General features: G+C 44.8%; 1 protein-coding gene across 1 annotated transcript in view; it reads left to right on the forward strand.

Annotated features, from left to right (window-relative positions):
• RPL5 (ribosomal protein L5) overlaps window positions 1-2249 on the forward strand; it is a 363001-nt gene extending 360752 nt beyond the window's left edge. Inside the window, exon 8 of the mRNA XM_044085678.1 lies at window positions 2112-2249. Within this exon, the coding sequence (XP_043941613.1) occupies window positions 2112-2211 (100 nt within the window). The 3' untranslated portion in view covers window positions 2212-2249. The remainder of the gene's footprint in view (window positions 1-2111) is intronic.
• Window positions 2250-14603: the final 12354 nt, after the last annotated feature.

Raw genomic sequence — 14603 nt, forward strand, 5'->3', positions numbered from 1 at the left:
CCACATATTTAGCTAACAGTATCTTAGAGGGGGCCAAAAATTTAAGGCCTCCCAGAAAATCACCAACTCCTGCATGGGACCTTAGTTTTGTGCTGGAAAAACTCACCCTGCCTCCTTTTGAACCAGCAGCTACTGCGGATACCTTTTCCTTTTGGCAATCACTTCAGCAAGAAGGGTTTCAGAGCTACAGATCCTCATGGCTGTGGAGCCTTTAATTACATTTTACCCGGACAGGGTATCCCCCAGGACCAAGTCTTCCTTTGTCTAAGGTGGTATCCAGTGTGGCTCTTAACCAAACTGTTCACCTGCCAACATTTTACCCAAATCCACAGAACAAGGGGGAGCTAATTCTGCATTAATTGGATGTACAGAGACTACTAAGTTTCTACTTAAACAGGACCAAATCTCTAAGAAAGTCTGAGCAACTACTGGTGGCATTTGCTGCAGGATCAGAGGGGAAGGCTATATCAAAGCAGACTATTTCTAAGTGGATAAAACCACTGCATTAGTTTCTGCTGCTTGTATCATGGTAAACCGGTGCCCAAGAGAATTGGGTCACACTCCACCAGGTCTGCCTCTACCTCAGCAGCCTTTCTCAGAGGAGTTCCAACCAAAGACATTCTAGAAGCTGCTACTTGGAGCTCTGTTCATTCTTTTACAAAGCATTATCATTTGCATCTCTTCTCTAAGTCCAGGGCAGGCTTTGCCACTGCAGTTCTGCAGGGCCCTATAGCCGCTCCTAATGCTATTTCGTTCCATCCTTCCATCCATAGCTTTGGTATTCTACCCAAATGAAATGACCAACAGTGAAACCCGAAGAACATAGTACAGTTGTGTACACTTACCATAAATGTAGATGTTGGAGTGTATTCACTGTTGCAGTCCGGGTTACCCACCCACCTTTCCCTTTTTCTAGAACCTCTTTCTCTAGAACTTCTTTCCTTCACTATATTCTAAAGCCTTTGTGGTGTATTTGCTTTTAGATGAATGTAAAGTTCGTTGCTAAAAGTGCATTTATATATATTGCTGTTTGTTTATTATTTATATATATATATATATATATATATATATATATATATTTTTTTTTTTGGCTCCCCATTTGGGGGGGGCAGCTGACATCTGGGGCAAGAAAAACTGAATATAATGGCATCGGCTGCATGTTTTATACCCCTGACGTCATGGACGAGGAGACAACAACTGATGCAGGGCCCAAGACTTTGATATTCAGGCTTACTGAGGGCAACCTTCCAGCAGATTACCCTAATGTGTAATGACTGCAACAGTGAATACACTCAAACATCTACATTTATGGTAAGTGTACACAACTGTACTTACTAATAGTAGTAGGAGCAACTGGTCTTGTAATATTTTAGTCGTACTTGGGATATTTTACCAGTGCATGTAACTATGTATGATTTACAGGAGGAATCATTACTGGACATGTGGCTGCTGTGAAGAGCACTTCTGGCAGATGTCCGTGATTGAAACAACTAATTTCATGAACTTTAATCATACTTTGAGTTGGGAATGGATTCCATTCCTGTCTTGGTATTAGAAACCCATAAGACTTCGAGAAATTAGAAAAACACAAAAAGCACCCTTATAATAACTGTAGCAGTGACAACGCTCTGAACATCTGTAACAGCGGTAAGTTATTGAAGTAGTACTAAAACATCTTCCACATTGTGCTGAATTTCAAACCCAGCATGCTGAAATTGTCGGTACTGCTATGCTTCCAAGCCGTCTGAGTTGGGTTTAGTTCAGCTTCACCCTGTAGTAGCATTGTGCGGATTCATACTGAGCTATGCATTCTAGACTTCTTGACTAGAAGTTTTGCTGAACAGCTGAAATGTGTTGATTGAAATACTTCACATTAGGGCTTGCTGTCTTTAATACAGAAAGTTGTAATAGAAGCTTGAGCTATACCAAAGCATGAACTAATCATAAGGAATTTTCTGCTCGACCAGAGCACTAGTCAGTTGCTTTCAGAACTGCATACTTTAAATGTATGCTGATAGCAGTTTGATAGCACTGAGTCTAAAATTAAATTTTTGTTGGTTGAGTGAAGCAAAATACTGATTTTTTTTATTTTTTTATTTAACCTCCTCCAGGTGGAACAGAGCCAAGATGTCATTGGCTCAGAGAAAAGATCGTATTGCTCAGAAGAAGGCCAGCTTCCTCAGGGCTCAAGAGCAGGCTCAAGAAAGTTAAATTGTTATCTTTTCTATAATAAATATCTTCTAAATAAATTCTGTTGTAATTTTATTGGCAATCTAATTTTGAAATGTGTATGTTGTAGCTTGTTCTGTATTTTAACACTGCTGCATCACTATTATATATGGTGAAAAATGCCAAAAATATGCCTCATGAATGCCAGAAGTACCTCTGCTTCACTTTAGAGAGCAAAGCAATGTGCAGATATGCAAACTGGTGATGGGGCGCATTTATTGTATTGGATGTCCTTCTGTTCATAGGTTCATAGGTTGCTACTAGGCTATCAGCCCTAGGTCCTATGCAAGCTTAGCCATAACAATTCCTTGGATATTTCTTCCCACAGTATTTACTTGTCTGGACCCCTGTCTAGCAGGGCGACTGACATGATCCATGGGGTGAATTTCCTATCTCCCATCCAATCATCAAAGTACCTTTTGAAGAGGGCCAATGAGGCGCTCTGCTTGACATGTATGGACAGTCTATTCCAGAGTATAGGGAGACTCTGGGTCAGGAACGTATCCCTCCAGCATGTTTTGTTCATTGTGATGACAAGGTTTAGATCCCTGGAGCGTGTGGCACTGGGGGATTGGGATTTCTTTAAGTGGAGCATGTTCTGCTATTGCACTATGCTTTACATGAGGGAGATTGCCTGTCAAGCGACTAGACGCTGGCCAGTTTACAAAAGTTTTCTGTGCCTATAGTACGCAGGTCTTGGGTGCCTATGGCGCGCACAGTACGCAAGTCTTGGGTGCCTATGGCGCATAGTATGTCACACACAGTCTGTTGGATATAGACTTTAAAAGTGACATATGCACGCACCATCCACAAAACTTCTTTGCCACCAGACAGAATGCAATTCCCATATGTGCAGTCTGACCACCAAAAAAACTTCTACTCAGATAAGTGCACTATTGGGGAATCATTTTCTTAGCTTTGAAAGTTTTTTAATTTTAATGTCATGCAAGAAGGGCAAATGTAGTTGTGGACATCCGATTCCACATAGATGCCCATCAACAGCGAGTCCCATGACCAGAAGGCCTGCTCTGTCTGCCAGTTTTGTCCCGAAAACCCTACATAGTAGGCTTAACTCTTTTTTATATATCTGGAAAACCAGCGTCTCAAACTCCTCACAAAAAGGATGGAGGGTCCCTCGACCTTAGAGGCTGAGTCAGTAGCTAAGTGGAAAGCTAAGAAACCTAGGCCAGAAGCCTCTGCTGCTGCTGCTCTAGAGCTTGACATCTCTCCCGAGACAAATAACATTGTCGAGATATGATCTAAGCCACTGTCCAAAAAACAGGCTGAACCCGTAATGGAGATTGCCGTGGAACAGAATTGTAGCACATCCTAGGAGGTGCTGCAGGCATCCCCATCAGATGTCCAAGGGGAACCACAGCTCCTTATTTCTGAAGGGTCATTATAGATTCCATGCATCCTTGGTTATGAGGAAGTGAATACAGGTATTATAGAATGCAGGCCTTTGGTCCACCACCTCTCCGTCGAATGGACATGCCCAGCAAAAAGCAGAAAACTAGTCTTCCGATCCGCAGAAGGATTGGCAGGCCTTTTCCAAAAGGATTTTCAATGCCCTTGTCCCTCTAAGATCCCCACAAGGGATTGCTAGCCATTCTTCCCCAAGGCCTGCTCCTTCATATAAGAAGGGTAGGGAAGAATCTTCATTTGAGTAGGATCTTTCTACTTATGAGTCTCAACTTCTTTACCCAGATTCCCTCTTCTCTAGACTACGCTTCCCCTGAGGATTCTAATGGAGAAGACGCCCTAGTAGAAGAGATTTCTTTCAGTGACATTGACTAGAATGCAAGAGCATTTCATATTGGGGAAACTTCTGAAATGACATATTCAAATGTATTGTGGTTTGTTGCGAATTGACAACCCCAGTCCCTCTGCTACCCTCCCCCCATCATTCCAGCTATTTTGGATGCTTTTGCGTCCTGTATCAAGACTGCTGACTCAACCACCAGCACCCAAAATACCTGACTGGCTTTATAAGGAGCTTGCAGATTGTAAGTATTTGTTCTGAATGCCAGCAGCTGATCATCAGTCATCTGTGTCCTATGACAAACAGTCTAGACCTTTTCCCTCCTCTTCCTTGCTTCCTTCAAACAAAGACAGCAGGCATTTGGAAAGACTAGGCAACAAAATATTCAGCATTCTTGCATTTAGAGGTATAAATTGCCAGACCCATATGACTAAATATTCCTTGTAACTCCTCTCTCAGATGTCCTTCAAGGATGCATCTGCAGTCATAACATATGGGTTGTCCTGCCTCAGGCAGCCCTTCGGTCGGCCGGATTCCAAAGTCTGGGTCTGGCCTCGGCTGATGTCGTACTTACCCCGACGCCAGCGCGTCTGGGGTATAAAAGCATCAGCCGACGTCATTTTCCTCAGTCTTTCTTGCCGCGTGGTGCCCGAAGCAGAAGCAATTCGCAAGTGCCGGTCGGTCAGATCCTGTGATAAGAAGAAATTCAGCTACCGAAGACTTTGAAAAAGCTAAGTACCCCGTTGGGGACTCTTTCTTGCCTCAGCCGATGTCAGATTAAGTAAATTGTGTAACTTGTGGGAAACAAATACCTCATAAGGATTTCCACTCTTACTGCCTCCCTTGCTTAGGCCCAGACCACGACGTCTCGGCCTGTTCAGCCTGTGCTTTCTTCAACCGATGAACGCTTAGACGTCGGTCGGAGTTTGCAGAAGAATTCTTTGGGGCTAATTTCGCATATAAGATGCCGTCAGAGACTCCGACTTCGCATTTGGTGAAAAAACGGAAGGACAAGGACAGACACTCGCGGCCCACGGTTTCGGCTGAAAGAGTCCTCGGCGCTTCCTTTAACCGAATCCACTCAACCGACCACCGCGGCCCTGGAGGCCCCGGCTGAGTTGGCTACCGAGCTTCCTACCGAAACCAGTGTCCAGGAAATGTCCGACACCATACCTTTGGACAAATCTACTCCTGCACGTGGGGCAGCTAGACCCCCTGCTTCCATGTCCATTAAGGCCTTTTCCAGGGCTAAAGCTGCCAAACTTACTAAAGCTTTGCCTCCCAAAACCACCTCCCAGAGGCCGCCTTCTTCTAGTTCTCAGATCCTCAGCCTTGCAGAAGATCTTATTTCTTTAATTAGAGGTTCTCAGCCTCACCCGGACAGGGGCTCTCACCCACCAACAGACAAAAGGCCCAGGACTGAGCCCTCTGACCAACACTCTTCAGACAAGTCTACGGATGGATCTGAGTTAACAGACCACCAGGAGGAGCTTATTCCCCCTATGAGGATTCTGATGCTGAAGAATCTATTCCTTTGGCCTCCCCTCCTGAAGAGTTTTCTTTTGGTGAGACTCTACATTCCATGAGAGAGCATTTCCAATGGCAGGGTCAGGATTTTTCTGATTCTAGAAAGAGATTAAGGACCTTTTTGCATTTGCCTCAACATAGGCCTTTAGCTATGCCTCCTGTTTTGCATGTTATTGATGATGTGAACAATGATGTTAGTACAGCCCCTGATACTCTCCCCCCGGCACCTGCCAAACCTGATAGATACTACAGGGTCCCGGATTCTCATTTCCATCTGTATAAGGCCCATTCCGCAGACCCAGACACTATTTCTCAGGGCCCCAAAGGGGTTGCAGCTGCCACTGCCAAAAATCCTCTCCCTTCTGAAAGGGAATCTAGAGCTTTAGAGAGATGGGGAAAGAAGGTATATACTTCTGCAACTCTTTCTGTGAGAGCATTAAATTGTCAATTTCATATGATACAGTACCAAGAGTATTTGTTAGATGAACTGAGTAAGAAACTTTCTTCTTCTGAACCCCTTGACCGTAAATCCCTTCAGGACCTGGTACATAACTCACAGCAGGTTAGTAATCATTTCTTAGTGTGGTTATGATGCACTGGAGGCTTCATGTAGGTCAGCTATGACTGGGGCAGTTATTTGTAGGCATGCCTGGCTGAAGGAACAATCCCTGCCAGACCATGTTAAAGCTAAACTCCTGGATGCTCCAATGGAAAAACAAAAATTATTTGTCCCCTCGGCTCAGGAGGTCTTAAAGAAGTTTGAAGAAAAGGCCAAATCTGTGCAAACAGTTAAGGATTTTCTGCAAGTACAACCACCGAGATTCAGCAGAAACTGGCCTACTAAGAATTGGTCCTTTCCAGACTCGGACAGAGCCCAGAGAGGCAGGAGCAGGCGTCCCAGAGGTAGAGGGCAAGCTAGGGGCTCCTACAGAGGCCATCAGTAGCAGCCTACCAACCAGAGAGGTAGTGCAGCAACAACTACTACTCCAGGACAGACACAATGACTTCACTTTGATTCCGCCTACCAGGGCTCAATTGGAAGCACCCTTGGGCGGAAAGCTTTCTTTATTCTCAAAAAACTGGCATTATATTACAAGGGACACATGGACACTGCAAATAATAGACAAAGGATACAGGTTCCACTTCCACACTTTGCCAAGAAGAAACGGAATGCCAAACCTGCCACCAAATCAGAGGGCAGATGCTTTGCAGCAGATCAACAACTTACTTCAAATGAAAGCCATAGAAAATGTACCTCTTTCAGAACAAGGTCAAGGATTCTACTCCAGACTTTTCCTTGTTCCAAGAAAAGAAAATCAATGGAGGCCTATTCTCGACCTGTCACGCACTAAATACTTTCCTCATTGTGCCAAAATTCAAGATGCTGACCCTACAGCAACTTCTTCCCATTCTGGGCAAGGAGTCTTGGCTGGTGACTCTAGATCTCAAGGAGGCATACCTGCATGTCCCTATTCGACCAAGTTGCAGAAGACATCTCTGATTTCTTGCTGGATCAGAGCATTATCAATTCTCAGCATTGCCCTTTGGCTTATCTACTGCGACCAGAGTATTCACGAAATGCCTGGCATCAGTAATTGCACACTGCAGACTTCAGGGGATTCAAATCTACCCATATCTGGATGACTGCCTTATACGAGCAGACAACAAGGAAAATTTGATAAAGGACTTGGCATATGCCATCTGCCTACTACAGGCCTTGGGATACACAGTCAACATCCAAAAATCAAGACTTGTTCCATCCCAAAGGATAACCTTTCTGGGTGCAGATCTAGACATAACCACCCAAATGGCATTTCTCACTGAAGAAAAACAAAAACAACTTCCGGATTACTTAATGAATCTGACAAGGCAAACTCGGCTAACTGCAAGGAAAATCCTGCAGGCCCTGGGTTACATGGCATCCTGCATAATTCTGATTCCACAGGCCAGGCTGCATATGAGAAAATTACAATGGTACCTAAGGAGTGTATGGTCTCAGCACAGTCACAGTTTAGAAGCTTTGATACCAATTATTCCTTGCCTTCAAAAGGAATTCCTGTGGTGGGCTCATGCCTGCCAGTCCAACAGAGGGTTGCCTTTCAACAAACCAAGAACAAAGCAAACCATCACCACGGACGCTTTGGACCGAGGATGGGGAGCACACATGGAGGGCAAATGTATCCAAGGCCTATGGTCTCAAGGACAGCTGCGCATGCACATAAACCAAAAGGAAATGCTGGCAGTTACACGCAATTGAGGCCTTCAAACCTTTCCTCCATCAAGGTCACCTGTTAATAAGGACAGACAACACCACAGTCATGTGGTACATAAACAAGCAGGGAGGCACACATTCCTACCCCCTATGCAGGCTGACTATGAATCTATGGGAGCTGTGCCTGAAACTCAATATCCAACTACAGTCCCAGTTCGTGCCAGGAAAAGAAAATGTACTGGCAGACAGCTTAAGCAGAACTACCATGGATGCACACGAATGGATGCTGCACCCAGATATCTTCCTACTCATAAAAGCATGGGGACAGCCGGAGATAGATCTGTTCGCTTCCCCCCACAACCATCAACTGAAGACATTCTGCTCAAGGACGTATCACCCAAAAGCTTGGAGGGTGGACTCCCTCTTTCAGCTGGAAAGCTCTAAAAGTATATGCCTTCCCACCTCTCCCATTAATGTACAAGGTTTTACTGAAGATCAGGGCAGAACAGCCAAGAGTGATTCTGATAGCTCCAGACTGGCCAAGGCAGCACTGGTACCCACTACTGAGGAGCTTGTCACAGGCGGAACCATGGCCTCTCCCCCTATGGCCTCTTCTTCTGACGCAGAACAACTTCAAGATCATGCATCCCAACTTGAAAACATTGCAACTAACTGCCTGGAAAATTCCATAAATCCCCCTCACAATAACTTATCACGGAGAGTAAAGGACATTATTATGGAAGCTCGACGCCCTTCCACAAGGAAGACATACTCCGCAAAATGGAAAAGATTTCTCATTTGGAGCACAACAAAAGGCTTATATGTGACGGTGGCGACTATGACACATATTCTGGAATACTTAGCAGAATTGTTCCACAACGGCCTGTCATCTTCCATAAAGATTCATGCCTCAGCAATTTCAGCAGAATACAATGCGGATCCACCTATCTTCTCGCACCCTCTCCTCAGGCAATTTCTGAGAGGGATCATAAACATCAATCCTCCAAGAAAACCCCCTTTACCTACTTGTGATCTCAACTTTGTGCTGGAGAAACTAACACTTCCTCCCTTTGAACCAGCAGCATCGGCGGATCTACAGTTTCTGTCTTGGAAAACTGCATTCGTTCTGGCCATAACTTCAGCAAGAAGAGTATCTGAGTTACAAGCTTTAATGGCAGTACAGCCATTTCTTATCTTCCATCAGGACAGAGTCTCACTAAGAACCAATCCTACTTTTATGCCAAAGGTGGTATCTAGGGTATCCCTGAACCAAGCTGTTGACTTGCCTACATTCTTCCCAAATCCACAAAACAGAGGGGAAAAACTTCTACACACTCTGGATATACACAGACAACTACGCTACTACTTGGACAGAACTAAAAGTTTCAGAAAAACTGACCAACTCCTTGTAGCATATGCTGCTGGGGTACAAGGAAAAGCAATTTTCCAAACAGACAATTTCAAAGTGGATAGGAAATTGCATTCGATTTTGTTACTCCTTTCATGGAAAGACAGTTCCTGCAAACATCAGGCCTCATTCAGCAAGGGCCACAGCCACCACTACAGCCTTCCTAAGAGGGGTGGCTACCAAGGACATTTTAGAGGCTGCTACATGGAGCTCCATGCATACATTTGCCAAACATTACAATCTACCTTTATACTCCAGATCCAGAGCGGGTTTTGCTACAGCAGTCCTGCAAGTGATCTTAACTACACCATCCTTTCCTTAGTACCTCCTCCCCCAGATTGGCTATGGTATTCTACCCATATGTTATGACTGCATATGCATCCTTGAAGGACATAGTACAGTTTTGTACCTACCATAAATGTAGATGTCCGATAGGTATGCATCTGCAGTCAGGGTTACCCTCCCTCCTTCTCCTCTGTGGTATTCCTAGGGTACTTACCCCTCCATTAGCTAGCTGGGGGATCTATTATGGTGTATTTGTGTTTGTGTGTGTATGTATGTATGTATGTATATATATATATATATATATATATATATATATATATTGGAAAATGTTTGAAATTTTACTGCATTCCTCCAAATTTGGCCTTCCTAGAGGGCACCTGGCATCTGGGGCAAGAAACACTGAGGAAAATGACGTCGGCTGATGCTTTTATACCCCAGACGCTCTGACGTCTGGGAAAGTGCGACATCAGCCGAGGCCAGACCCAGACTTTGGAATCCGGCCGACCAAAGGGCTGCCTGAGGCAGGACAACCCATATGTTATGACTGCAGATGCATACCTATCGGACATCTACATTTATGGTAGGTACAAAACTGTACTTTGTCTAAAGTAATTTCTGAATTATTTGACATTGAACAAAAGCTTAGCTACATCCCTGTTTAGCTACCATCTCCCAGGTGACCAGACATTCTATCAAATGTAGCTTTGATGCCATAGACTGACCTGCTAGAGCTGCTTCATTTGGGTCTGTCTTCGGGAGGTTTGCATGGCTCAGGCTCCAGTCCCTTGCCCGAGAATATCGACTCTAAATTGAGGGATTCTCCCCTGGACATTGAAGCCTTATTTGGATTTGTAGCCGCATAACTTTCCAAGACCTTGCAAGAGAAGGGCAAGGAGATGAAAGACCTTACATTGCTTACTCTGCTCCCTAACTTCCAGAGAAACTACTGATGTTCATAGTGTTACACTGCTGCAGTAATTACACTTGGGTTATCCTGCCATCAGGCGGTCCCGCAGTGGGCCAGAGTTCCAAAGTCTTGGTCCGGCATCTGTTGCTGTCGTCTCCTCCCTGCCGTCAGTGCGACAGGGGTATATAAGTTGCAGCCAACGCCATTTTCTTCAGTCTTTCTTGCCGCGCTGTGCCCGAAGCAAAAGCAGTTCGCAAGTGCCGGTCTGCCATCTCCTGAGATTTTCATTCCGAATCCAGAACCAAAGTCTTCTACAAAGCTAAGTACCCCGTTGGGGAAACTTTTTCTTGCCTCAGACCGATGTCAGTAAAAGCTAATAACTGTATTTCTTGTGGGAAGCAAATACCTCATAAGGATTTCCATTCCCATTGTATCCCATGCCTAGGCCCTGACCACAACGTTGCTGATTGTCGGTTTTGTGCTAGGTTTAACAAGCACACTATTAAACATCTGTTTGATTTTGCCCGACATTATTTTGGTAGAAAATTCAATTATAACATGCCGTCGACCGGAATACACAAAAAGCGCAAAGATAAGGATAGGAATCAGAGGCCCAAAACTGACGACGAAGCCTCTTCTAGGCCAGTCACCGGTTCTCCGGTTTTCAGTGAGGCGCCTTGGCTGCCCCTGACTACCGCTTCTGTAGAACCACAAGCTGCCTCTAACTCCCACGTAGAGATGGCTGGGCCTTCGGATGCACAAGCTCTTCAGCCTACCGAGACTAACCTTTCAGAGGGATCCGGAGTAGCTGAGCAACCCACAGCTACAAAGGGTGTCTTCAGACCTACTCATTTAAGCATTAAACCCTCAGCTAAGTCTAAGCCTCCTTTAAAGTCAAAGAAACAAATACAGCATTCTCCAGGACAGGCCTCCATGCCTAAGAAACAAATTCTCAAAATGGCCGAAGACCTAATTACTCTGATCAGGGGGTCCCATCCTCCTCCTGATAAAAGGCCTAGACAGGATGCAGACGGACTCATCCGACCAGGTGTCCAGCTCTTCTGATTCATCCTCAGACCTAGGATACTCTTTACCCCTTTATGAGGATTCTGATGCTGAGGAATCAGTTCCATCAGCCTCACCGCCTGAGGACTACTCCTTTGGGGAAACCCTACATACCATGAGTGAGCATTTCCACTGGGAAGGCCAGGATTGCTCAGAATCCAAGAAAAGGCTTAGACTTCCTTTTATTACCTCAACACAGAACCCTTGCTATTCCGCCAGTGTTAGATATTGTGGATGATGTGTATACTCAATCCAGCCTAAATCCTGATTCCTTACCTCCATCCCCTGTTAAACCTGACATATACTACAAAGTCCCTGACTCACATAAATTTCTGTATAAAAGCACTGTAGCTGACCCTGAAACTATTTCTCAGGGACCCAAAGGAGTTAAGGCCTCATCAGCCAATAATCCAGTTCCCTCTGATAGATATTCCAGAGCATTAGACAGATGGGGAAAGAAAGTATATACGTCTGCAACTTTAGCAGTGAGAGCCTTAAATTGCCAGTTTCGCGTGCTAAAATAACAGCAATTTTTACTGTCTCAGTTAAAACAAATATTGCTTTCAGAATCAGATCCTCCTAATTTTAAAGAAATGCAGGATTTATTGCATGCAGCTGAACAAGTGGGAAAGCATACTTTGCATTGTGGTTTTGATTCTCTAGAGGCCTCCTGCAGAGCAGCAGTTACAGGCTCTGTCATTAGAAGACTTGCTTGGTTAAAAGAACGTACGTTACCAGATCATGTTAAAGCAAAATTATTGGATGCACCTTTGCAGCAGGATGTGTTTGGAGTTAAGGCAGAAGAGGTATTAAAGAAAATTGAGGATAAGGCAAAATCTATGCAAACGGTAAAGGATTTATTACAGGTTCAGCCGCCTAGATTTAGCAGAAACTGGCCAACTAAGAATTGGTCCTTTCCAATTGCAGACAAACCTCAAAGGGGAAGATACAGACGTCCAAGAGGTAGAGGTCAAACACAAGGTCCTTACAGGCCTCGACAATGGGTTGCATCAGGCCAGAAAGAAGGGGAAGACAGGCCCCAACCATATAAAAACAGCTCCAATGACTTCCCACTACTGCTGCCAAACAAATCCTTCTTGGCAGCCCCCTTGGGAGGAAAACTGGCACTCTTCTACCACAATTGGCAAATGATCGCCAAAGACAAATGGGTTCTCAACATTGTATTTCAAGGTTACAGGTTCCACTTTCACACTCTGCCAAGGTTAAAAAGGAATGCCAAATCTGCCACCAAATCAATGGTCAGAGGCTCAAACACAAATTACAGCACTCATGGATATGAGAGCAATTCAAACGGTACCATCACAGGAGCAAGGACAAGGATTCTACTCAAGACTCTTTCTGGTACCCAGAAAGGACAAAGCCTGAAGGCCTATTCTGGATCTTTCTTCTCTAAACACTTACCTGGATGTTCCAAACTTCAAAATGTTATCATTACAGCAGCTTCTTCCCATGCTGGGCAAAATAGCTTGGCTCGTGACTTTGGACCTCCGAGACATACCTGCATGTCCCTATCAGACAAAACTGCAGAAGATACCTCAGATTCATAGCTGGCTCAATGCACTACCAATTCTCTGCACTGCCCTTTGGCTTATCTACTGCACCCAGGGTCTTCACAAAGTGCCTGGCACTAGTAATTGCATTTTGCAGACAGAAAGGAATTCAAATTTATCCGTAACTGGACGACTGCCTGATTCAAGCAGAGAGCAAGAACATTCTTCTAAAGCATCTGGCGTTTGTAAAAAAGTTGTTGCCTGGGGTACACAGTAAACGAAAAGAAATCAAAACTAGTGCCCTCAGAAGAGTTATTCCTGGGTGCCAGCTTGAACACAGCGGCCCAGATGGCTTATCTCATGCCAGACAAACAAGGACAACTGACTCAATACTTTCAATTGATAGCAACAAAGACCCAGCTCCCTGCAAGAAAAATTCTGCAGGCCTTGGGTTACATGGCATCCTGCATACTACTAATTCCATATGCCAGACTGCATATGAGGAAACTGCAATGGTACCTAAAGAATGTATGGTCTCAACAATGTCAAAGTTTGGAAACAGTTATACCAATAATCCCTTGCCTTCAACAGGAGTTTCAATGGCGGGTTCAAGCTTGTCACCTCAACAAGGGACAGCCTTTTACACAACCCACAGCCAGGCAAACACTGACAACAGATGCATCGGATTACGCCTGGGGAGCACATATGGCAGGCAAATGTATTCAGGGCACGTGGCCCGCAGAACAAAGGCATCTTCACATCAATCAAAAAGAGATGCTAGCTGTACAAAATGCGCTTATAGCTTTCAAGGACTTGCTGCATCCAGGACAACTACTAAAGAGAGACAACACCACAGTTATGTGGTACATAAACAAGCAAGGGGGGCACTCACTCCTACCCCTTATGCAGGCCAGCTATGACCTTATGGAACACAGCTATAAACCTTCAAGTTCATCTGCAAGCGCAATTCCTGCCAGGAGAGAAAAACACACTGGCAGCCGACTTAAGCAGAAACATCATGGATCCCCACGAATGGGAGTTGAATCAACAAATATTCATAATAACACAGAAATGGTGGAGCCCGGACATAGATCTGTTTGCATCCCCAATAAACTGCCAGCTACAAAAATTCTGCACAAGGAGTTACCATCCACAAGCATGGAAAGTGGATGCCCTCTCATTCAGCTGGGAGAACCTACAAGTATATGCTTTCCCACCACTACCTCTCCTGCCAAAGGTACTCATAAAAGCCAAGCAGGAAGAGCCAAAGATGATCCCGATTGCGCCAGACTGGCCACGCCAGCACTGGTACCCAATCTTAAGGAGCTTAGCACAAGAACCACCCCGGATTTTGCCTCAAATTCCACATCATCTGACTCAGCACAACAAGCAAATACTACACAGCCAGCTAAAGACATTAAACCTAGCTGCATGAAAGATTCCTTAGTCAAGCAAGCAATGCCTCTCTCCAAAGCTGTTATGGATGTCATTCTGGAGGCCAGAAGGTCTAGTACCAAGAAAGCCTATTTGGATAAATGGAAGAGATTATGTGCCTGGAACCAAGCTAACAGCCTTGACCCTCTTGTCCCAAACATTCCTCAGATACTACAATACTTAACTGAGATGCGAGACAAAGGACTCTCCTTCTCATCCATCAAGATCCACGCCTCTGCCATCTCTGCTCATTACAACACGGA

Source organism: Protopterus annectens, chromosome 10.part0 (assembly GCF_019279795.1).
Source record: "Protopterus annectens isolate FY-2018-M chromosome 10.part0, PAN1.0, whole genome shotgun sequence".
Taxonomy (NCBI): Eukaryota; Metazoa; Chordata; order Ceratodontiformes; family Protopteridae; genus Protopterus; species Protopterus annectens.